Genomic DNA, 25,709 nt, shown 5'->3' with positions numbered 1-25,709 from the left:
TTAAATGTGTTAATGGTAATAAATACCATTAAACGGCAATTCATCTGTTCAGCAGATACTTTTCAGACATCACATACATTACTAGGAGCTGAACAAATATGAAAAGACTTTAAGGATCTGCCACCATGATGATCTTTAGCTTGACACTGAGGGCTCTCTGAAATGAGAATGACCTTTTGTGACAGCTTTGTCCTAGATTATAAGAGGCATACTTGAAGGAACTACACTGGTTTTCTCACTAGTGATTAGCACATAGTGTGGCTCTAAATAACTATTTGTTAACTGAATCTCCCATGGCAGGTTTTCCTCTTTTCTCTTGACTTCCACTTTTAGAACCCCTTCTTGCTATTTTTTGGCTCCTTGTTGTTCTGGAAACTCATATCCATTTTCTGCTGCTTTTGTTTGCACTGTACCCTCTATTCCTATTCCTCGCTGACTGAAATTGTACCCATGGACCATGGGTAGATGAGAGCACAGGGTGGGCGAAGCCTTCCCTCCATCACCTCCTTTAACCTTCACTGTGACCCTGAGGTCGGCCACATATAAGCCAATCAAATTACTTAAATTGACTCACATTTTTGTAATCATCAATATCTTTTTTATTTTATTTTATTTATTTTTTTTGTAATCATCAATATCTTTTTAAAAGTTAACTTTACATTGGTCTTCTAAATTGAAAACTGAGATCAGTTGTCCCAAATAGAAGGTAATTGAAAAACAGAACTAAAATAAAAATACATGATTTTTTTACCGTCTGTCTATAAAATTGCTTTCCACACTCAAGACCTGACTTTGACACTTATCTCACTTTGTTAAAAAAGGGACATTTAGCTTGTGTTAAAGAGGTGTAGAAGACCAAACAAAAACGTCCCCTTGAATGTAATGAAATTTTTATAAAGGGTAAAGAAATGGTGAAAAGAACAAAATTTTCTTATTATATGAGTCAGTGTTAATACTGCGCCTGACCGTCTCCTAAAATCTTCTAAGTACCGCTGACATTTCTGTAACTCTCACACAGTTGGAAATAGTGAGGTGGCCCCATCTTTCAGATGGTGCACCTGATACAGGGAGAAGTTAAGTAACTTGTTCATGGTTTACAAATTTCATTCACAGCACAGACAGGCGTTCGCACTCAGATCTGATACCCAAGCTCCAGGCAGTTTTCTTAGACTCATCATCTACTGTAGCCTCTTCTTCATAAAGACTTGTTTTCTGTTCTGTGGCTCAAAGTGGTAGGATGGCACCTGAATTCACTCCCCAGCCGCCACTGCCTGGAAATTAAAATCTTGGTCCCTTACCTCTTTAATCCAGGCTTCTCACTATTATGCTAGAATTTTGGGTAATATCTACAGTGTCCTTTTAGGAGAGAAAATAGAAAGTGTGTCTCTAAAAGTCTATCCTCGTCAGCTTAAAATGGACACTGAATCCTTGAATATTGGACTGGCTTCATTTATTTATTCTGTATGTTGATTCAGTTTGAATCTTAACGGGTTTTTCAACTGCCTTTTTTTTCCCTCTCAAATAATAAATTGCTCTTTGGTTATAGGTTCTAGTTAGAAGGAAATCTCCACACAGAAATCCTGAAAGTCAAATCTTTCCTAGGAACTGTTTCCATCATGCAAAAGTACAAAACCCTGTGCTAATTTTGGCCAGTTAAAATTAATTGTGATTTAAGGCAGTTTTTTTTTTCCCTCTTCTTTTTTTTTTTTTTTTTTTTTTAACTTTAATGATTGTGTTAATTGTAGTAAGAACTTTGAGTTCAAGATAAAGAAAGCCTTTGGTCAAGTAGTGTTTATTTATTCAGTTGTTAGTTCTGTTGCAGGATTTGCAAATTTAGGGGAATTCGTGCCATGTTCCAGTTTCCCACTCTAGTCCCATGTCACATGATCACAGTGTGGCTTTCTCCTCTGCTCAGCAAATGGAGGGTTATCTGACACTTGGTTCAAATGCCTCCATTAAGGGGACTGGATGTGCCCCTGGAGACTGCAGAGACCAGCAAGACACTCTCTCTTTAGGTGGAGCTCCATTTGGGGGTTCCCTGGTGCTCACCTGATGTAGACACTTAGCACGGGGGTCCACTTTTGAGATTGAATTGTTAAATGCCCCTAAAAAGCCACAGTTGAAAAACGGAGGCAGTCAGGAGTTCCACCCAATAGTTTACTTTCATCTTTCCTTGAGTACTTTCTAATCTGTCACAGAAAATGTTTGATTTGTGAAAATCTTAATGATGGTATTGCTTTCTAGAAGGAATACTCAGAATCATGATAATATTGGAATAATACAGATCTATTTTCCCTGGGAGAATCCTCCCAGATCTCAAATAATGGAGTTCATGTTGCCAGTATTAAGAAAAAAAGAAAAAAAAAGTTTTTGTTTTTCAGCATCACAAGTATGTGGATTTAAACTTGTGATTTTATTTGTCTTTCTGCTTTAGTTTAGCAAGGCAGCCAGCAAAGTGGTTTGTTTTGGTTATCATAGACAGGGAGTTCAGTTATCAAGTTGGGGAAGCAGGGCTTAGATCCCATGCCTCTGTGCCTGCCTCAGAACCCCGACTAAATTCTCACCTACCTAGTTAGTGGGTCCTCACCGGGCTGCAGAAATGGAGGTGTCTGGGACCCATGACATGTACCTGCACTGTTTCAAGAGCTGGTCAGTGAGACAGGATGTTCTGAAGAAGGTTGCTGCCTTTGTCACGTGTTCTACCAGCTACAACTGAGCAAGGTCCTGGCGATTAGGTGACTGGTTTTGGCAAAAGTAAAGGGAATAATTGATGTGTTTCGTTAAGTGAGTGCTTGACTTGAGCCTATGCCTTTAGAGTTCAGTACTCCTGACCAGAGCTGACATTTCTGGTGTTTGGGGTGGAACCCCTAGGGGAAGTGTGCTTGTCAGCTGGCATGTTCACAGGGGTTCTAGAGCCTCAGTCTAGCAAGTGACAGGTTTTTCCTTTTGCTCACATGAGGTCAGTGAAAATGAATGTTCTTCCCAACAAATGTGAATGGTTTTGCGGAAAACCAAATTAAATGCACTCCTGCTTGAACTTGTTATTTCTTTGAACACAGCTGGAGATTTTGTCATGGTTTTAGACTACCCGAACCTTTCCTTTTAATGAATTTTTTTATTTGTTACTGTAGTGAACCTATTTTAACTATTTTTCCCCATCCCTGAGGTCTGACTTCAGAGGGCTGCATCCCACAAATGTTTACGGAGCGCTGAGTCATCCTGGGCACTGGCTCAGTGTGATTGAGAACAAGATGTGGAGACACATTAGCTTGCTGTACATGACTTAGAGTTTAGCAGGGACCAACTGATAAGTTGGTACATGGGAGGAGAGTGTAGGGAGAGCTAAAAAGATGGAGGAATTATAAGGCCTGGATTGCAAATGGTAATTGACATAGAGGTTGGAGAAAGTGGAGTGGAGAGGAAAACTGAGCCAGGTGCTGAAGATTTGAAGGAAGGTAGAACTGTGCCTGTGGTAAATGGGAGCTGACTGCCATGAGTGTGGGAAGAGTAGTAAAAGGGAAGAGTGGATCCCCCAAAAAGGGGCTTTATGGTGAAACAATGGCAGAAGTGGCACCAGAATACCAGAGTCACCTTTTCACATCTCCCACTGAAAGCTGGGCACTGGAGGGAGTGCCACTTTGTCCTGGAAAGGCCTTTGGGGGAAATAGTACCTTCTGGGGACAAAGGAGATAGAGGAGAGATTCCTTAAATAAACTGTTCACTCTGCACTCCACCCTTGATGAATGCTTTACCCTGTGAATGCAGTAGCACTAATCATAATAGCTACCATTTACTGGATTCCTAACTTTGTTCCAGGGACTGGCAAAATGTTTTATGTACGTTACTAGCTCGAAGGTATGGAGAGGATACAGTGCTCAGAGTCCTTAGGGTCCCAGAGCTGCTGAGTAGCCGCCAGGAGTCAAACCCAGTTTTCTGATTCCAAACACCTCCCTTCTTTCTATTGGTCCAGTTAATTCAAGCAAATAAAGAGTTAAGGATGTTTGGAGGTGTTGGCTGCATAGTAGCACAGGCCCAGAGGACGGGCAAGGCAGTGAAGTGATTTGGGTTGTCTGTCCCCCAAATCCTTTGAGCACTTTTATAAAAATAAACTCCGTAGGCTTGGAGAAGGAAAATGATTTTTGCTAATATAGTCACTAAGCCTGTATCTCCAAATACTCTTGGAAAACCCTCCTGTAACAACAGGGAACACGATCCAGTCAAGTTTTTCTGCGAATGAAGTACTGTTCTGAGAGGCATGCTTGTGTTTCTGTAGCTCAGGGTGTTTGTGATTTCCACAGTTCCTGCCCTGCAGGTCCCTCTGATGTTGGCATTATGATTGTGGATGAATTTTTTTTTTTTTTTCTGTGACAGGTTGATTTCTTTTCTAGGGAAAAGGTTAGTTTTCCTAGGTTCTATGTACTCCCAACCAGGGAAAAAGCAAATAGTTGTATTGTTTGATGAAGTCTTTCTTTGAAGGTTGCTCTGTGTTTGTTTAGCGGAAATCAGCAGGGGAAGAAGGACTCTCTCTAACATTTTGTTAGAATTTCTCCATAATTCTACAATGATGAAATAAGAACTTGGTTACAGGCCAGACTTGCTTTCAGAAACCCTGGTTCTTGATAGTTTTAGAAGTCTTGAGACTCTTTCAGCTGGTGGAAACTGCAATGTTGGGAGTAACAAATAGGATCCTTCTCTGGTCATCCACATATCAGTGACATAATAGAAATAGATTTAAATCTTTTGAGTCTCCTTTAAAATAGAATTGTTGACAGCATGAGAAATTATGCGTCTCAAAGTTTATAGATTTGTATAGTATTTATGGCTCTCTTCTAACTTTCAGATTTTATATATTCATCTCATAGCCCTCAATTTGAAAATTAGCTATTAGCAAATAGTTTTGTCCAGGAAATTAAAATTCCAGGGTAAAAGAAGAGTATGCAGTTATTTATAGACTCATTGCTACTAATAACTATGTAAATATGATGCATTTGGTAATTTCAAATAAGTCCCTCTAAGTTACAGATTGTTGGCCTTGATAAAATTCACGGGATATATGTTATTATTTAAGTGGGTAGTGTGATAGTAGAACCTCTTTTAGAATGACAGAATTCTTCTAGAATGGTAGAATGGCTTCATTTTATCCTTGTAGGATTTCTTATACCTTTTGCCTCCTCAAATTTGAGTGTTTAAATGTTACGGTTTGAGCAGAACAAAATTTCAGGGGTGACAGTACCAGTAACAGCTCAGAGTCTTTCTACAGGCCTGTAAGGGCCTAATGGCAACTAATGGCAGTTTCACTTTAATAGATCCTGTTGGTCTACAGGATGGTTGGGGAGGCTGAGGACGTGGAATATTTAAGGGTTAGCAAGGATGGTCTTAGCGGTAGAGAGTACAATAGCAACTGCAGACTAGAAAAGTTAAACTGAGGCAGTCAAAGTAGCTTCAGGTTTAATAAAGCTAATAAGTCAGCCTGGGCGAAATCACAAGATGAGTCAGAATCCCCCCCCACCACTCCAGCAACCATGTCCTGTCTTCAGTCATGGGTGCAGTGAGCCTGTTCCAGCCTGGTCTTCTGACTTTCAGTAACCTCATTAGCCTTTTCCCGGAATGTGGCGACTCATCCAGAGACATAAAGAACAAACCTTTTCCAAAGCAAGCATGCTCTGTGGGGCTTGCAGGTTTCATCCTAATTCCACCGGACCCTCCACATCTCCCTGGAGACGAGATGCATAAACATCTGTCATTCTTGCTTTTGCGTCAACATCTCATGAATAGGCAATCAGTTGAGCTTTAGTGCCAACACGTTTTGAATTTATAATGTGATATAGTTAAATTCTGCTTTAACTCTACCTCCTGCCTTGTAGGTTACTGGCTAGGTGTTTATTGATGTAAGACATCTAGAAACAATTTCATCAAGAGAGATACTGATAGGCGTTGTCAGACATTTGAGCTTCTATCTCACTTCTGGTAACTATGTGGAAATTTGTCTAACAAAGCAGAATACATGCGCGCGTGCGTGCACACACACACTTATTAAAGTTGAGAGAAATAGCTGTCATAAAAATCACTGTTTTTGAACGATGAAAATTAGTTGCTGGCTGTACGTTCTGAGTGTATAGCCTATTCAGATAGAACTTGTGAGAAAAATGTGTTCAGAAGAACAGAATTGTAGGAGAAATATCATAGGGGGAAAGGCCATATAACTAAATTGTTGAAAAGATTATTTCCCAAGAAACCCAGGGGCCAGCTCTAATGCTAGGGTGCGATTCTGGGCAAGTCACTTGCTTTTTAGAGGCTTCAGCTTCTCCAGAAGGCTGGAGCAGGTGTAGGAAGAGAGTGGGTCTTCAAAATCCCATAGAATTCTTCTTGTCTGCTAATATAATGAGATTTAATGTCTAAGGAAATATAATAAGAAAAAATGCATATGTTTGCACTGTTCCCAGAAACTGTTAATTTGTACAGTAACAAAAGGGTTGGTTGGTTTTTTTCCCTTCTTGCAGCAATACTGGGAGCACGTGAGGCCCTACCCTCTAGCTTTAGAGCTGAGCGTTTATCTAAAAAAGACATGCTGGAAAGACAGGGCAGTCACGGGTAGTAGTTCCTGTTTTTCTTTTGGCTCTGCAAACGGGGGGAAGAAAATCCTCCTACCTCGTCTTTTTAGCATTTCTTCCTCTTCTTTTCTCCCCCTTTCATCTGTATATTTCTTGTCTCTCTTGGAAACTTACATGTGAAGTTCAAACAAGCCAAATGTTTTGGTGAGGCAGAAGGGGCCCGGGGGGGGGGGGCGGGGGGGGCAGTGTGGTAGGTGCTGACTTGGGGTCCTCATTTCCGCCTTCACACCAAGCTTCCTGGGAACCTATCTGTTCGTTTTTTGCCAACATCTCTGTCTGGCATTTCAGGCTTTGGTTTAGGGAAATGTTAACAGAATTCACCATTTCAGCTATCACTCAGTGTTTTTTACAAGTAGCATATGGCCCACCCTCTCATTTCACTGTCCCAAAGGTGCTTCATCAGAAAGGAGTTACGCACCCTTCATTACTTTCTGTCCCCGTACTCTGCTTTATTTTTCTTTGCGATTCCTACCACTCACCGCCTTAATAACCCAGTCTTATTTGTCCACCCCCTTGCTAGAATAGGAGTTCCATGAGAACAGGAACTTGGCTTCTTTTGTTCACTGCTGAATCTCCAGTGTCTACAGCAGTGCCTGGCATATAATAGGCACTCAATAAATATTGTGGCTAATGGGAGCCTTGTAGAGTCAAGGCTGCAGTTGTTTGTTGAATGAATAGGTGGTACAGATTTTATTCACTATTCACCTTCCTAGGGAATCACACAATAATCAAGCTTTTTACATTATGCAGTTCTTAGTTTTTCAAAGTATGATTTGACTTGTAGAGTATGTTATTATAATAGAAGGCAAGTGTTTTTTTGGGGGGAGTCAGGTTATTGATGTATAATTTACATACAGTTAAATTTATCCTTTTTAAGTGATGAGTTTTGATAAATGTATATAGTTGTATACCCACTGCCAAAATCATGATAGAGAATATTTCCATCACTCAGTATTCATTCAGGCTGTCCTCTTCCCCACCCATAACCACGGACCACCACTGATCTGATTTCTCTCCTCATTCTTTCACCTTTGCAGAATGAAATATAAATGGAGTCATATAGTATGTAGTGTGTGTGTGTGTGTGTGTGTGTGTGTGTGTGTGTGTGTGTGTATCTGGCTTATTTCTCTTAGCTTAAGGCTTTTGAGATTCATTTATTCTGTTGCATTTTTATTGTCGACTAGTATTCCATTTTCATTTATTTGCTAGTTGATGGACATTTGTGTTGTTTCCAGTTTGGGCTATTCTGTATAGACTTCTACAAACATTCATGTACAGTTGTGTGAACATATGCTCTCATTTCTTTTGGTATACAGCAGTCCCCCGCCCCATCTGTGGTTTCATTTTCTGTGATTTTAGTTACCTATAGTCAACCTCAGTCCAAAAATATTAAATGGAAAATTCCAGAACTCAACAATTCATCAGTTTTAAATTGTATGCCATTCTGAGTAGCATGATGAAATCTCACACCATCCCACTCAGTCGAGCCCAGGACGTGAATCATCCCTTTGTCAAGTGTATCCATACTTTATATGTTCCCCACCTGTTAATCACTCTGTAACCCTCTCATATCAGATTGATTGTTACCATTTTACAGTGCTTGTATTCAAGTAACCCCTATTTTATTTAATCGTGCCACATTCACATAACTTTTACTACAATATATTGTTATAATTGTTCTACTTAACTATTAGTTACTGTTGTTAAACTCTTATTGTGACTGATTTATAAATTAAGCTTTGCAATAGTTATGTATGTATAGGAAAAAACATATTATGTGTAGGCTTCAGTGCTATCTGTGGTTTCAGGCATCCACTGGAGGTCTTAGAACGTATCCCCTGTGGATAAGGGGACTGTTGTACCTAGGATGGGATGGTTGGGCTGTATTATCAGTCTGTGTGTAACTTTACAAGAAGCTGCCAAACTGTTTAGCAAAGTTACTGTTCCATTTTACATTTCCATGAATAGTGTATGAGAGTGTCACTTGCTTCTCATACTCTCTAACAGTTTAAAATTTAAAAAATTTTAGTAGTTCTAGTGGGTGTGTAGTGGTATCTCACTGTGGTTTTAATTTGCATTTCTCTGCGACTAATAATGTTGGGCAACTTTGTGTATTTTAGAAGGTCATGTTTTAGCAGTCTGCTGTATTCTCTAGATATGAATAACTTTTAATATCAGTGGCATTTGAAGTGAAGATTTCTTTAAACAATGGGCCAAAAGATGAGCATGAAGCTTGGTAAAAAGTAGATTTCATGGCTCCACTGGCCTTGGGAGGGCCTGCTCCGTGCTTAGCTAAACCTAGTGTTTGTGGGAAGCAGATGTAGATTCAATTACATTTTCCCGGATGCCTAGGAGTCACCTGGGCAGCTCACAGTCCTTTGTGGAACCTCTGAAGTGTATGACGGAAGCCTTCTGAACATACAGTTCCCTCTCTGGGGACTGAATTAGTTAATCAATGTGCCTGAATTAGTTAATCAAGCTTGAGAAATCGGTTACCACAGACCCAGGAATGCTACAACCCTTATAGTCTAAAACCTTATTTCTCATGTCCACCTCTTAGTTAATTAATTAAGAAAACATTCCCTGAGTGTTTACTATATGCCAGGTACTATTTTTCATCCGGGGGAAAACAGCTAGGAAGGAACAGGAATGGTCCCTGGTCGGCCTCAGAAAGTGGGAGAAATGCTCCAGGGGAAAACAGGCTGCCCTGGGAGCACCTTGGATGGGGCTCTAACTGAGGGGTCAGTGCAGGGGAGGTGGTCCTGAAAGGACCCTGAGCAAGTGACGGCTAAATGGAGACTAAAGGTTGAGGAAGAGTTAGCCAGGCTGACAGTGTTTCAGCACAGGGACACACTGGGACGTTCCAGTGACGGGAGAGAGTGTGGCCCATTCAGAGCCCGTAAGTAGTTGTCTGGGGCATCAGGCGGTGGGGAGTAGTCAGAGAGGAAGCTGTAGGCCTCAGGGACACCAGGTAAACTGCAGGAGGGTTAGACTTTACCCTCAGGGTGATGGAGAGCTGGCAGAGGGTTTTAAGTGGGGGAGTGGCATATTTAGGTATTTGGTTTTAGTCAAATAACTTTGGTTGCTCTGTGATAAATGGATGAGAGGGGGGCAAAACTGGAGGCAGGGAGACCAGTGAAGTGATTGTTGTGAGATAAGTATGGCCTGTTGATTGGCAATGACTGTGGAGTGGGACCCTTTCCAGCTAATAACTGGAAATGTGCAGAAGGGCAAAAGTGAGAGTGCTACCAGCTTTGCAACATTGAGAAATCTAGTACGTAGTACTGCCTTCGTTTTTGTTTGGGTTGGTTTGTTCACTTCCTTGGAAAAATGATGTAGAAATATCCCTTTGGCTTCAGTTACCTGTGCAGAGGGGTTTGGGCTTTGCCAAATCCTCCTCTCTGGACGGAATTGCTCCTCCCAATGACCATTGTGTTTTGAGGTGGGAGGAAGGAATTCTGTAGGCAGCCAGGGCCATGCCAAGGTGAGTGGGGGAATAGGGCAAGAAGCCTTTGTGTTTGCACCCAGCAAAGCCAGAGCATAACCTTTTGCTGCTGCTCTGGGCTACTTCTTGATCATCTTGTCTGCCTGTCTCCTGGAGGGTCCCTGGGGTCAGAACCTCTATCGGGAGACCTAGAAACTCTAATTTTAGGAAAATACTCTCCCTCAAAACTCCTCCTGGCCTTTCTCTTTTCACCAATCTTCTATACACGTGTGTCTTCCCTTCCTCTGAGATTCTCCACTCAGGTTTAGAGGAGGTCATTCTATATTCTGGTTTGGCCCTGGGGACTCCAACAGTAGGCTGTTCATATTTTGTCCTTTCTACTTTGCCTTTCCTACCTTTCCAGACACCTACGATAGATTTACTAGAAATAATGGAATAGAAAAGAATGTTTGTATAGCATATAACCATTTCTGTACCGATAGAACAGAGAAAGATAAGGTAGAAGAAAGCAGCTAATTTCTTTGGCACCTATAATGTGCCATATACTGTGTTGAGAACTTATTTATATTATCTCATTTAATCTTTAGAACATTATGCAAGGTAGATATTGTCGTCCCCATTTTCTAGTGAGGAAATCAATGCACAGGGAGCATAAAGCCATGGCCAAGGGCACATAGGTGGGAAGCTGGTGTTGATTCATGTCTGGGCTCTTTCTGTTCATTTTCCTTTTTAAATCAGCAAACTGTGTTCCAACCTCCTCATTGTTACCTTGGGACTCTGAAAAGATTCATGTAACTTCTAAATCAACTAAGTGATTCGTGGAGAGCAGCTTGTGCCTGAGAAAAACCTAGCTAATTATTTATTTCACTGCTTCTGGAACGCAAGTCCTGGCCTACACAATTTGGGTTTACAAACATGAATGGCATTTTGGCTGTCAGTGTTCAGAGGCCGGTTGCCGTTAGACAGTGAATTGCAAACTGACACAGTGTGGGTTTAACTCTTCCTCTTTTTGGAGTGAGAACCTTTGAGGGAGTCTGTGTTAGGAAAGGGAGTCGTCTTGGTTTTTCTCAAAGTGACTGAATGAATGTGGTGGACACAGGACTACATGGTTCTGATACAGCGCCATCACTTACCATAGGGCGCAGATTTGCAACCAGGCAGATTTAGAGTCAGCAAACCTCTTTCTAGAGATTTGCTGAGCAAATGATATCTATACTGGAGGTGACAAAAAAATGTCTACACATGACTTGTATTCATCTTTTGTTATCGGTATATATTGAGTCTTACAACTTTAATACAATTTCTTTCCTTTCTTAAAATGTGTGTATATTTGTTTGGCACCCTCTGTGTGTGTGTGTATATATCTCCTAAGGCTTGAATATTTCAGAGGAATTCCTCATTTGTTGGATTGTCAATGAATTAATTTGAATACATACTGAATGGGGTATTCCTTCTTCTCAGATACAGCCAATTCCCTCCGCTCTCTTTTGTTCTTTAGAAGTTTCTAATCCAGGTCACTGTGGGGTGGGGAACAAAAGAGTAAAGTCCTACCAGAGGTTGACCTTTGCGTTGAGATCCAGTTTGGACTCAGGGATTTTTAGTCTGCTACTTGGTTTTGTAGCCACAAGTGGTCACTACATACTGAGCTCCGTCCACTGTCTGTTCCTCACGCCTAATGTCCCTCTTCCACCTCTATTTCACTAGAGGCCACGATGATTAACTGAGCCATTTTGGATGGAAAGCTGGTTTCAGCAGGGCCTAGGTTTAATCTCTGTATCCCTCCCTGCCTCTTTCACGTCTCATTTTTCTGCCTTTTGCCCAACTTTAACTTTAGTATGACTACTTGGGAATATTCCAGCACTAAATAAATACAGCTGTTGAGTGGACAGTTGGGACACACAAAAATGTTGTGTCCCCTGTTTACAAGAACCTCCGCTCCTCCGAGCATGGCAAAACAACCCTCCAAGGAGGCACCTGTGACACCTGACAAGGAGCAGCCGGCCCCATGTGTAGGTGCAGATGGAGCAAGGCCAGAGTGTGCAGATGTCTGGACAGTGGGAGCTTGTCAGTTTTACAGGCGGTGTCTCCGCTGGCCTTAGCTGACTTGTTTCTCCACGGGATGTTGTTTTCTTTCCGCAGACACACAGCACTGGGGTTGTCCTCGTCACCTGGGAGCCAGGTGTCGGTAGTATTTCCTTGGTGTTTATTCATCATCTAAGATACACTGTGGCTTTTCAGATTGGGAAACTGCTTTATCCGTGGTGCCATTTGTCATTTGAATGATTCAACTGTTGGCCAGATGAAAATGTAGTCTGCAGAGAATTTCAAGGAATAGCATAAATCACTTCAGTTTTGAGGGAAAATTTATAAATATTGCTGACATTTTATGTGAGGGAGGCAGGTCTCTGGGCTTCCAGTATGCCATTTCCAACCTCAGAGTTTTGACCACCTAAGGTTGTTCACGTAAATCTGTTTTCACAGGTGTATGTTTCATTCCCAAATGATGACACCAAGTGGAGCTAAAATGATTAGAATTGTAACAACTAGCTCCCAGGTTGCTGCCAAAAAATCCCCAGCACCCCTGTTTACTGGAGAACCCTGGGGCTGGAAGTAGGGGACTCACGCCCGATTGAGAAGCAGTCATGACGCAGACTGGGGTGTTTGAGGTCTCAGGTGAGGGGGCTGGAGTAACAGCCCTCACTGTCGTGTGGCTTTGCAGCAGTAACTGACAGCACTCTTCCTTCCTGCTTTATCTTTCAGTTAATGACCAGCCACAGCATTCCTGCTGTGCGCTCCGGCCACTGTGTCCACGGGCTCCGAGCCACACTCAGGTTGCTGGGGTGCCTGCTGAGGTAACATGGCTTGTTGGCCTCAGCTGAGATTGCTGCTGTGGAAAAACCTCACTTTCAGAAGAAGACAAACAGTAAGCTTGGGCTTCTCCGGGTGGTTCTCCCATGCTTGTCTTCATGGGTTTGAGTTGGGGATTGGAGGAGGGAGGAAAGGGAGTCTTCTTGGTTTCTCTCAAAGTGATTGAGTGAATGTGGCCTCGGTGGACACAGGACTACATGGTCCTGACGTGGCTCCATCACTTCTAGAGCGCAGATTTGCAGCCAGGCAAAAATGTTAGCTAGTGGCCAGGCATGAGTTCTGAGCTCTGGAATCTGGCACAGAATTGCCTCTGACCATTCCACCCTTTCCCTTTCCTGCAGCTCGGGAGTTCTCCAAGAGCACCTCACGGACCCCTGTATTCCTGGGGGGTGGGAATGAAGTGAGGTAATGGCCCAGCTTTTAGAGATCAGAGACTGAATCTTTTAGTGTCATTGTGAACTCTCTCAGCTTTGACTGCAAGTCTGGAGGAAAATAAAACAAAGACCTGGTTCATTCACTTCCCCGATGGGGCAGTAATTCTTCGAGTAATCCTGAGAAGATTATCTTTAGCGTGCAGGTGAATGGTATTTTTCCACAGAGGAAGGGGAAGGCTATAAGGCATGGTCAACTTGCTTTTCTGTATCTGAACACCCCCAGGGACCCCATCTAGTCTTCTGGGTTTAGCTGCACCTCTCTGTAGTTGGCTTCTAAATCTTTGTTTCTTGCCCTGCCTTTTTTTCCTGAAGTCCAAGGCTACAGCCCCACTTGGCTATCTTAATGATGCCTAACATTCCTATAACCAAAATTATCATCTTTCTTAGTCTCAAAGAACTATGTGGGACCTTGGAAATAATTTAGTGTTTCTCAAACTAGAATAACATAACGCTTGGACCTTCTTTAAAAGAATAAAAATGTCAAGGTCTCTTTGTGTTCACTAAATTCTTTTTATTATAATGTTGCTTAAATATGTACATATGTGAAACTACATACAAACCTCTTATTGTATGTGCTATTATACAATCATATGACACATACATACTTACAAATTAAATGCAAACAAAATTGCAAAACCGATACAATGTAAATTAGCATCCTTAATTAGTAAGACAGCTGACATTGTTTAGCTGAAACCAAATTACAAGTAGTAAACGTCACGTGGTAGTGAATGGTGTGGTGCCAATCCTTTTGAGTTTAGACACTCTGTATTACTATGTTCTAAGGATTCAATTCTCCAACCATGTTTCTAATGACCTTCATTTGATGTCATTTGGCTTTCATTTGGTCCAGTCTCATCATTCATAAATGGTGTCTGCGTCTGTTCCTTTCTCATTAGTCACCAATTATATTGGTGCCAACACAATCACAAACACAAATATAAACTTAGGCTTTGAAATCTTGTGCCAGAACTTGGTTATAAAATAGACATTCAGAAAATCCAGGAATGTTTATTCGAATTTGTTTAGATAAACATTGAAATGAAAACACAAAATGTTTAAAATTATCACAGGGACCTCATATATAATCCATCAAGAACACACGCACACACATAGATTCTAGTTTGAGAAACACGGATTTTGTTTAGTCCTTCATGTTACAAGAGGGGACCTGAATCCCAAGGTCACTACTGAGAGAGTAGGGACTAGACTCTACGTATCCTATCTGTTTAACAATAATAATAACAATGGTAAAATATAAAACCTAATATATAAGAAAAGCAAACACTTAGAATGAGCTTCCATGTGCTAGGTGCTAAATAGAGTGCCATTAACTGGATTAATCTTTTGATGACCCTACAAAATACTGTGATTTCCTTGTTTTACCTGGGGAAGCGCAGAGAGAGGTTCCTGGTCTGAGTTCCACAGAAGCACACGTAGTATTCAAATCCAGATCATCTAAACTATTGTAAACTACTATGTCAAATTGCTTTTCAGTGCTATCATTTTTCTATCATCCGTCTCAAGATCTTAAAGTTTCTGACTTCTTCGCCTTTCTCTCTGCCTTCTATGGTTCTTAGCAGATTCTGGTATTCTCAAGTCCTCTGTTCATCTCTCATCCTCATTTCTTACATACTATGTGGTCCAGGTCTCCTGCCTTGTCTTTTACTGGTGACAGCATCCCACATGATGGGACCCCGTCTCTGCTGTGGTGTGTCCATTAGCCAGTGAGGAGGGGAAAGAATCATATCACTTTAGGAGGTCTCAAGGGTAGTGCAGTCCAAGCCTTTCATGCTACAGATAAGAATACTGAGGTACAAAGCAGGGAAAGGTTTTCCCCAAGGTCTACCATGGAATTGGGAGCATAGGTCCTAAACCAGGACGTGGAGTTGGGCCATCCAGAGTGAGCCAGTCTCCACTGGTCTTGAGCTTGTTGCTTCTTGCTCAGTTTAGCTTATGAGTTTTAAAAGAGTTGAGATTAGCGAGATAGGCAGGTTTACTCAAAGGCAATTTGTAGTCTTGTGGCCGAGTTCCTGTTGAAGGAGGAAGTCGGGCTACAGCATCCTGACACAAAGGGCTTTTTTAGACGATATACCACTGTCTGCTAGCTTGTCCTTGTTACCTCCCCTTGTAATATCTGAAGGAAATGTATTTTGCTGAACCAGAAAGAAAGGTGGTTTATTTCAGGTCGCAGATGCTTAAGAGTATCAAAGCTGGTAAGATCTAGGCTGCCCCTTATACAGTGGACTGACTGAGGTTTTGGGGCAGGGCGTAGGGGTTCAGAGTGGGTCGGTCATGGAAGTGGCACCAGAACCAATTTCCTGGTGGCCCTGCAGGCACAGACCCTTTTTAGCAGGCTTTGCTTTATCTGCACTAAAGGTGTAATGTCCTGGATCATAAGTTCTGACTGGTGGTTATTTCCCAATCTACCTGGCTTGGATTTCTAGATTATATTATTTGACACTGGAGCCTGGTAAGGGTTTTGGTTCCACTTTGTTAGCTTACATAGTCAGAACTAGTCCTGACCATTAGGAAGGGAAGAAGTTAGCAGCTCCATGATAGTTCTTGCCCACAGTGTATGGAGAATCATTGCTTGTTTCCCTTCTTCTGAGATCCTGGAGTGTACATGCTTGGCCCCAGGGCCTTGCACCTGGGATGAGTATTTGCCGAGTGAGAGGTAAATGTGTTAAGTGGGACATCCGTGTGCAGGTCTCAAGGAGGCTCCCTAGGATCTTCTGTGCTGCTGCCAGGAAGACTAGCAAGAATAAGTAAAGGCGGGAGCTGAACAGTGTGCCCAGGGCAACCCTGTTGAAAGGCAGCTGTTTGCCTTTTCTCTGTGTCCTTGTTTGCTGATGAATCCTGGGGGCCTGTCTGGTGCCCCCCGGTGCAGACTGATGGGGACCATCCACCAGGGTTAGCTTTCCGTGGTTCTTGTTGGGCAAAGAATACATTGAAATTGAGTTGCGAAAGTTGGGTGCAAAGCTCAGTTTGGGTCCAAAGTAACAGTCAACTTGTGTGGGTGGCAGTCATTCAGCACAAACAGGGCTTGGGACAGGAAGGGCGAGGAGCTTCAGCGTTTTCAGGATCCTCATCTGGTTTTAGGCTGAGCCGGAGGCCAAGGTCCCCATAGAACAGATGGGACAGAGTGCAGCCATATGGCCTCTTTTTTGCCTTTCCTGTTAAAATATTTTCTCAGATCTGACTAGCCATGTGGCTGAGAAAATAGATAATTTTATTTTTACATAAATTAGTGTATCAGCATTTAGGGATTGTTCAATGACAAGGAATATATAAATAAATGTTTATCGAATAAATAAAAATTAAAAGTGTTTAAGAACCATTAGAGAATTTTACAGAGTGATGGAAACTTCCATATCTTCTCCCCACTTCCAGTTTCACCTGACACATTTCTTCACTGTCCTGGCAATAATGGTTCAAATCCAGTTAATAATTCTGGTCGTTATCTAATTTTAATTCAATTCTAATTCCAGCTTGGCCACTATATGCCATTGGGTTTAGGGAAACTCATTTCTCCTAGGGTTTAGTTTCCCTTTCTATGGAATGAAGAATATTAGCACTCATAGCCATTTATTGTTTCTTTGGGCAGATATTTATTGAGCATCTAGTACATATGAGACAGTGAGCTGGGTATATAGTAGTGAATCAGGCAGACATGACCCCTGCCCTTAGAGAACTTACAGTGTAGTGAGGGGAGAAGATATGAAGCAGATATTACCACACAGGTAAAAATATAACAGCAAACTGTGATAAATTATGAAAAAAAGCAAATAGTGGTGCTGTGTCAGATACTACCAGGCTGTGGATAGGGACTTAGTTTAGACTGGAAGGTCATGACATTGAAGAGAGAGCCCTGAAGTTCCAGCAGCCGTTAGCCAGGGGAACGTCAGAAGCCCAGAGGTCAGGGGCACTGTATTCCAGGCAGAAGTACAGGATGTGAAGGCCATGGGGCCTAATGCGTGTTCCTGAATCAAAGAACAGAAAAGCCAGTGGCACTGGTAGAGCAAATGAAGCCTGGCTGAGAATGAGCTGGGAATCGGCAGGGCCAGATCACACAGGGCTTTGCAGCTGGGGAAGGGCGGTGGAATTTTATTTCATTCATTCATTCATTCATTCATTCATTCATTCATTCATCCATCCATTCATTCATTCATTCATTTGTTTGTCTTTTTCTATATGCTAACCATTTTCTTTTCTCTTCTATATGCAAGTTATTGGAAGTTAACTTTACAATTTAGCCTTTTTCTTTTTTTTAAAATTAGTTTCAGGTGTACAAAACAACATAATGATTATACATTTAAACCCCTCACAAAATGATAACCCCAACAAGTCTCCTACCCGTCTAACATGGTACATGGCTATTACAATACACTGACTATTGAATTTTATTGTATGTACAAAAGGAGTCCCTGAGGTAGGCGGGCCCTGATCACCAGGTTTAGATTGTGTGTGGTCCTTGTCACTGAGGGGACTTGAGTGACAGTAGCCCAAGGAGACAATTGTAGTTATTTTATATAAACATATATACCATTTGATGCTCTGTTTCTTTCTTTCCTTTAACGTTATTTGGTGTGTGTGTTCCCACATTACCAAATAATCTTCATATTTATAATAGTGATTCTTGGTGTGTAGACTGTGCTTTGTAGTTTTCAAAGTTTTGACTTTTTTATCCATTATCTTGATTTTCATAGCATTTCTGAGAGGTATGCATTACAGTTCCTGCTTCACAGGTGAAGAAAGAATTGTAAGGTAGTTAGAGGAAGGTCTGGATCTCTTGGCCCCAAATCTCCCATGGGATGATTCCATTGACATTCCTGGTAGCTTTATAGTAATCCATCAACTCAGTTTTTATTTTACAAGTTTATATTCTACTGCCAACATTTAGATTGTTTCCAGTGTTTGCGTTATAAATAATTATAAAGATTTTATGTATCTAGCCTTTTCTTATTTTTGTTATTACTTCCTTAAGCCAAAATCTCGGGAGTAGGATTATTAGGTCAAAGGGAAATAGCCCTTGAAGTCCATGGCCAGATGTCCTTCCAAAGGATCAAACCAATTAACAAAACTACCATCAGTGCATGAGGCTGTATAGTTCTGGGAGGGCAGGCCTGGTTTTAAAAGTTGTGTTTTCTTCTAGCATTTCTCTAATTTGATTCTGAAGATTTTACTTTAATTTGCACAGACCTAACGGAAGTATATGGTATCAGCAATGGGTCTCAAATTAATTTTTCTTTGCATTGATATCATGTCATCCCAGCGGCTTTTATTAAACAGTTATTCGTTTTCTAGTTATTTCCGGAGCATTTAACAAAATCTTATCTTTGTAGGGAGCTATTTTGGGATTATGGATTTGGCCATTTGATAAGTATTTTTTATTTTCTTGCTGCTATAGTCCAGAGCGTACTGTTCCCTTTGAACATTCTGAGATGTGGGGGAACTCACTGTCCCCACTTTTTTGCTCTTTTTTTTGCCTCTCAGAATATTCTTTGATAGTTTCATCTATTTCTTTTACCCATTGAATCTTATTAGCTTATCAAGTTCTACAAAGTATCCTAGCTCTATTTTAACGCCCCAGGGACATTTGGTAAGGAATGGAGACTTTTGTGGTTGTCACTGTCCTGGGGGTGGGCGTTAGTTGGTGCTGCTGGTATCTAGTGGGTAGAGCCCAGGAATGTGGTAAACATTCTACAGTCCGTAGGAGGGGTCCCTCACAACTGTTATCTGCCCAGAATGTCAGTAGTGCTACTATTGAAAAACCTACCTCTAGAAGTATTGAAAGGTTAAAAATAATTGCGACAACCGCAATTACTTTTGCACCAACCTAATACTCAGATTATCCGCACGTTATAGCTGAGGAATAATGAGAAGGAAGGTACAAAGGGATGCTTTGCTGCTCCCCACAGCAGCTCATTGTAGCAATTCAGTTAAACATCAGAATTATTATTTTAATATCCAAATGCTGAAAGAAGGCGCCTGAATTTGGTGAAACACCTTTCGAAAACAGTGTTTCTCTACGTTAAGAGCAAAAATTAATATAAGACCCGGTCTTATTTTACTATAAGACTGGGTCTTTAATATAATATAATGTAATGTAATGTAATTAATATAATATAATATAATACCTGGTCTTATGTTAATTCTTGCTCTAAAAGACGCATTAGAGCTGATTGTCCAGCTAGGGCTTATTTTCGGGGTACCATGTTTCCCCGAAAATAAGACCGGATCTCATATCAATTTTTGCTCCAAAAGAGGCATTAGGGTATATTTTCAGGGGATGTCTTATTTTTTAATGTACAACAATCTACATTTTATTCAAATACAGTTATGTCATCTTCTTCTGGAACGTCGTCATAACATACTAAATGTGTCCGTCTGGTTGACGATCTTAACTGGGGCTTATTTTTGGGGTAGGTCCTTTTTCGGGAAAACATGGCAGGAAAAACAATACCTAGAACATCCCCCTGAGTTTGGAAGGTGAATTTTGTGTTCAATGACAGAAATAATTTTAGAGGTACAAAGTAAAAGGGCATGGGCTAAATTTTGTCTATCATGATCTCTGGTGTGGAGCTGTGTGAGCTTTGGAGACAGTCTCTTCATTTATTCATACATGTTAGGGACTCAGCTCAGCAAGGGCTTTGAAAGATCCAGAATCTAAATACTCTGGGGCCAGGGGAGGGGGCATAAGGAGGTTGCTGTGCTGTCCTTAATGGTTAAGAGCAGGGATCCTTGAATGGGACTGGCTTTCCATCCTGGCTCTGCCATTTACCAGCTGTATAACCTTGAGCGATTTATTAACTCTTTGAGCCTTGGTTTTCTCATCCGTTAAATAAGTGTAATGATAGCACTAATGGTGTTTGGAGATTAAATGAGTTAATATATGTAAAGTGCATGGAACATTGATATGTAGTAAAACCTATTGAAGTGTTAACCCCATTATTGTCAGCGTTTTTCTTAGCTATTTCCCTGATCTGCTTTACGCTCACTGGTTTCAGAAGTCGTAAACGACTAGTAAGATTTTCTTTGTGCCCTTTACTATCAGTGCCATGGGCAAGACCCATTCCTTTTTTTGTTGTTTCAATCCACGAATGTATTTTGAGCATCTGCTGCCCTAAAGGGTCCTAAATGTGGGGGCTGCAGAGATGTCCAGGAACGTAGGCTTGATTCATTGGGTCAGATCAGCGCTCAGCAGGGTGGGTGAGTGATAGAATTGGTCATCTTAAAATATTTATGTGCCAAACATGGCTCTGTGAGAGGCAGCAGGATGGATGCAAAAATGCAGATTTAGGGTCAGTAGGTCTGGGTTCCAATGCTGATGGGCTCCCTTCCCAGGCCATGGCTCATAACCTGTTTGAACCTTAGTTTCTTTGCTTCTAAAATGGTAATGGAACCACCTACCTCACAGAGTTATTGTGAGAATTAAATATTAGAGATGAGACGTGTAAAAAGCCCTGGTACATAGTAGGGGCTCAGTATCAGCTGTAACTATAATAAATCTATAGGCCATGAATTCACTTTACCTGTATGGAACCTGTTGCTGGTGTTTGGCCATGCCATTCTAGTGGAATCATTTCCCACCTGTGCCACTTGCTGTGTCAAATAGAATTTCATGTGGCCTCTGGGGGTGGACAGAACTGGCTGCTAATCTCAACTGTGCTGCTGACTAGTTCCTGGGTTACTCTTCCTTGACCTTTAGCTTTGCCACTTATAAAATGGAGACAACAATGGTTCCTACATCACAGGTTTTTCTAAGGATTAAATGAAATAATCCATATATAACGTGCCTGCTACATATTGGACTTTAAATAAATGGTAGCTACTATTTTTCCTAAAAGTATAAATGGTAGCTTCAGAGCTTCGAGGTTGATGACTATTTATCTTACTCATACTCTTCATTTAATTTTTTTTCTGAGTTTATTGTTTTTCTCTGAATTCATAGTTATGTCATTTTTAACAAGTATTATTCCTGTCTGTCAATATTTGTGATTTTATTTAGCTATAAGCTTGAAATGGATACAATTTTGTGTTCTGCTTTTTGTACTTAATATTATATTGTTGATAGTGTCTGTGTTTCATCAACATTGTTGTAATGACTGCATACTATCTTGTTGAGTAGATATGCCATCATTTAATCATTTCCCTACTGCTGTTTAGTTGTTTCCAGTATTTTCCAACGATAGTGTTTCAATGAACGAATAATTTCATATACTTAGCTTTTTGATATTTTAAATTTAGTTCCATAGGATGTATTCCCAGGAATATTACTTGGTCAAAAGGGATAAACATGTCTTTGGAATACATAGGGCAAAATTGCTTTCCCAAAGGGCTCAACAGATTTATATTTCCATCTTCATTATTTTATAAACTTTAGTTCATTCTCTTACTCAACAAACATTTTTTTTTAAGTCCTTATCATGTGGTAGCCTTAGTGAGAAGAAAGTGACACAAAGGGAGAAGCTCCCACATAAATAGGACCCTTGCTATGCCAAGTGCTGATAAAGGCACAGAATGCTTGGAGAATCCTGAGGAGGGACTTCCAACTCAGCTGGCAGGAGAGGCCCAATGTCCTTTGAAAGCTTGGTGATATCAGTGTGTGTTGCCTCCTTGGGATTATTTATAGAAACCAGACAAGCCCCATCTTTGGTCTTGGAGACCCCATTGACAGCCTTCCTCCAAAGAGGGACCCGTTTGTCTTTCATCCCCCCTGGTGTGCTATCTGTAGCAAACTATTCTTCATAGTTATATGGTAATGGTGGTTTTTTTGTTTGTTTGTTTCATTTATGGAAAATTTAGTAAACACAGGAAAGTATTTTTAAAACCACCCATTTTCTTATCACCCCTGGACATCCACTGTTACCATCCTTGTATTTCCTTCCAAAAAGAAGATTTTAAAAAAGAGGTTAATATGGAACCATAGCAGAGGTCTTTGGAAATTAAAAATGGGTTGTTTAAAATACCAAAAATCCAATAGCAAATAATAAACATAAACCCCAAAGCAATCTGAAGCACCAGCAATATCAGAAAAGTTCAATTAATTATGATCCATTCATAGTGTGGAATATTAAGTGGCCATTAAAATACATACTTTAAGAGAATATTTTATATCATTGGAAAACACTCCCAGTATGATGTTAAATGAAAAAGGAAAATACAAAACTATGTATGTTGTATAATCTCAATTTTGTAGAGAAGAAATATTATTTCTGTATGCATAGAAAAAAAGACACGAAGTATTAACAGAGAACCATTGTTAGCTCAATTTTCTAGAGATTCTCTCTGGGAAGTAAGAATAAGGGTGATTTACATTTCATTTTTTTCTACTTTGCTGTATTTTTTTTAATTTCACATATTCTACAATAAAAATATATGCACTTGAGGATCAAGAAAAAAAGTTCTGTTAAAAGGGGGAATTTCATACCAGTGTTCTCTTGGCTTTATGGCTCTGAAGCCACAGTTCTAATTATTCTTAACCACAACGCCCCATGACTCTTTTGGGCTCTTTGGTGTTTAGCCTAATTAGAACTTCAAAGTCTAGAAATAAAAAGAAGAAAGAGGTGAGAGATCAGGCAGTGTCCTTACAGATGGTCCTCTTGTGGTGCAAAAGTGGTTACCAATTCAGTAAATACTGTACTTTGAATTTTGATCTTTTCCCAGGGCTAGCTATACGGGTATGATACTCTTTTGTGATTCTGGGCTACAGCAGTGAGCTGCAGCTCCCAGTCAGGCACACGATCATGAGGTTAAAACAACCAATAATCTATAGAGCAGTCACTGTGTGAGAGGATTTTGCTGTAGGGTAATGTAAGTGTTCTGAGCATGTTTGTTTAAGACAGGCTAGGCTAAGCTGTGATGATCAGTAGGTTAGGTGTAGTAAATGTATTTTCAACTTGCAGTATTTTCAACTTAACGGTGGATTTATTGGGACATAACCCTGTCATAAGCCAATGAGCTTCTGTAATTGTTTGAACACCACTGGTTCAATTAAATTATGTCTAATGATTTCCATCCTGACCTTGTGCTTATTTTTCCCTTGGTAACTCATTGAGGCAGGGTTTTCCTTTAGAGAGACCTCGTTGCTTTCACCATTGGATCATGTTTACTTCTAAGTTTAATGATCTAACCCACTGGAGAAGATGGTGACCAGACCTTAATGGATGGGGAAGAACTTGAAATTCTTCCCAGCGCTTTTTAGTCTGGGGTGGATAGAGGTCAATATGGAACTGTGTGTGAATTTCTATTGGTCTTTGGAGCCCTCATCTCTGCCCCATGTGGTGCAACTTTGCATGCATTTAAAGGAGCAGAGGTGCTGTATATTTAGCACAGCAGGTTGACCTGGCCTTCCTCTTTCAACAAATGGTCATCATGTCCCTGGAACTCCCCTGAGGCCGGGGATGCCAAGATGACTGGGACCCAGTGCTTGCCTTCAGGGTGCTCTTATCGCAGTAAAGAAGCCAGGGATAGAAACAGATGATTTCAGGTGCTCAGTTATGGTGCGAGCATGGGAGAAGGGCTTCTAGCTTAGCCTGAGATTTTAGTAAAGGAAATTATGCCAGTTGAGTCTTGAAGAAGGAGCAGAAGTAAGACAGATGAAGGAGGATGGGAAGCATCTTCCCTTTCTTAAGGAAAATACAGAGGTACAGAATAGTGTGTTACACTGTGAAAACTGCAAACAATTCAGTGTTATGAAAATTTAGAGAGTGGTGGGAGAGACTGGAGAAGTTCACCACTTGTTTAGTTAACTTGCCTGTAGATTTCCCAAAGCCTAGTAGCATTGGGCATCCATGTTATTATTTAAATTCACAGTGTTCTGTCTTATTTCCCACTCAGTGTCAGCTGTTGCTGGAAGTGGCCTGGCCTCTGTTTATCTTCCTGATCCTCATCTCCGTTCGGCTGAGCTACCCACCCTACGAACAACATGAATGTGAGTATCTGAGCGTCCTGCTTGAGACTCCCCCCTGGCAAGTGAAATCCAGACAAAGGGCATGCGCTAAATTTGACCTTTCCCTAGATGCTATCTTTAGGAAACACTGTGAATGGTTTGGAACAGAAAAGCTAGACTTCCGAGTTTTTGATAAGGCGTGAATTCAGGAAACTATTTTCCCGTCCTAGTGAATGGCGATAATAATAATTATGATAATAGCCAACGTCTGTCACACATTCTAAATCACGAAAGTCAAAGAACCTTACTGATAGTTCAGAAAGTGGTGATTAAAAAAGCCCCTAAGGTAATGTCTTAACACCCTTGTCATCTGGTCCCCGCCCATCTTTTGCATATGCCTTATGTCTTTACTACACAGTCGCAAATCATGGAACACATCATTTTAAGTAGCATTTGTGTAGAACTTCTCAGATGGACGAATGTCATTTGATTCTCACAACAACCTTGTAAAATGGACTTTATTATTGTTATCATTTGCTTGATAGGTCAATTGGGGCTCAGAGAAGTTCAGGGACTTGCCCAAGGTCACACATTTACTAAGTGACAGAGAGGAAATAAAGCTCAAGTTATCTGACTTCCAATCCTGTGTTTTGATGATGGCCTGTACAGTGAGTGTAGAAAATACGGTAGTGGCCAAGAACACGAGCTCTAAATGTCAGGTTACTTGGGTTTGAATCCTGCCTTCAACACTTAGTTGGTATGTTACTTTGGGTAAGTGACTTGGTTCTTGGTGCCTGAGCTTTCTCATCATTATGAAAGGGGGGCATATACCTACACTATATGGTTGTCATGAGTGTTATCCTACAATCACATCTTTCTCTCTTGGCCGGGCTTGCTGGATGGATTGACACTGCAGAAATGGGTCCCAGTCTAAATGATCGGCATTTATGTAGGAGGTTTAGGTGGAACCTTTGTTCTGTTGCCCTTGTACCTTATCCTTCCATTAACCAATTCTACCCACACCCTGCCAGCCCCATAGGCTTACAGGATAGGAAAGGGATGGGACTAGGGTCACCTTTTAACTGTGTTCTTGGTCTGGTCCTGTCTCTCTCATGGCACATAACTGCTAATTTGCTAGTACACATTATATACATATATACATATATTCAAGTTTTTAAAACCCCCACAAAACCTGAAGAACATTCTACCAGATTTTCAGATTTCCTCAAAAAGGTAAAGAACATAAAATAAAATATACACCCAATTTGTGAGCCTGGCAGGTAATTCTGCTTTCTCTTTTGGAATCCCAAAGATTGATGAGCAAATGCATATTTGATTTTATTAAGCATTACCTGAAGTCCCACTGAAATGCACATTTTAGGGAAAACTAGGCCTTTTCATCTGCTCGGCTATTTTCTCTCTAGAATGGTCACAAGCAGGCAAGATGGTGCAGTACA

The 25,709-nt window shown here is 40.9% G+C and overlaps 1 protein-coding gene across 2 annotated transcripts in view; it reads left to right on the top strand.

Moving 5' to 3' along the window:
* Positions 1-25,709, top strand: part of ABCA1 (ATP binding cassette subfamily A member 1) — a 122,935-nt gene that overhangs the window by 6,759 nt on the left and 90,467 nt on the right. For both annotated transcript variants that reach the window (XM_081065652.1, XM_081065653.1), the window contains exons 2-3: positions 12,817-12,979; positions 24,201-24,294. In XM_081065652.1, coding sequence (XP_080921778.1) covers positions 12,914-12,979; positions 24,201-24,294 — 160 coding nt within the window. In that variant the 5' untranslated portion in view covers positions 12,817-12,913. The remainder of the gene's footprint in view (positions 1-12,816; positions 12,980-24,200; positions 24,295-25,709) is intronic.

This window comes from Rhinolophus hipposideros (assembly GCF_964194185.1).
Source record: "Rhinolophus hipposideros genome assembly, chromosome: 11".
NCBI classification, from domain to species: domain Eukaryota; kingdom Metazoa; phylum Chordata; class Mammalia; order Chiroptera; family Rhinolophidae; genus Rhinolophus; species Rhinolophus hipposideros.
Note: the sequence above shows the minus strand (reverse complement) of the source record. Positions and strands in the feature narration are given on the sequence as shown.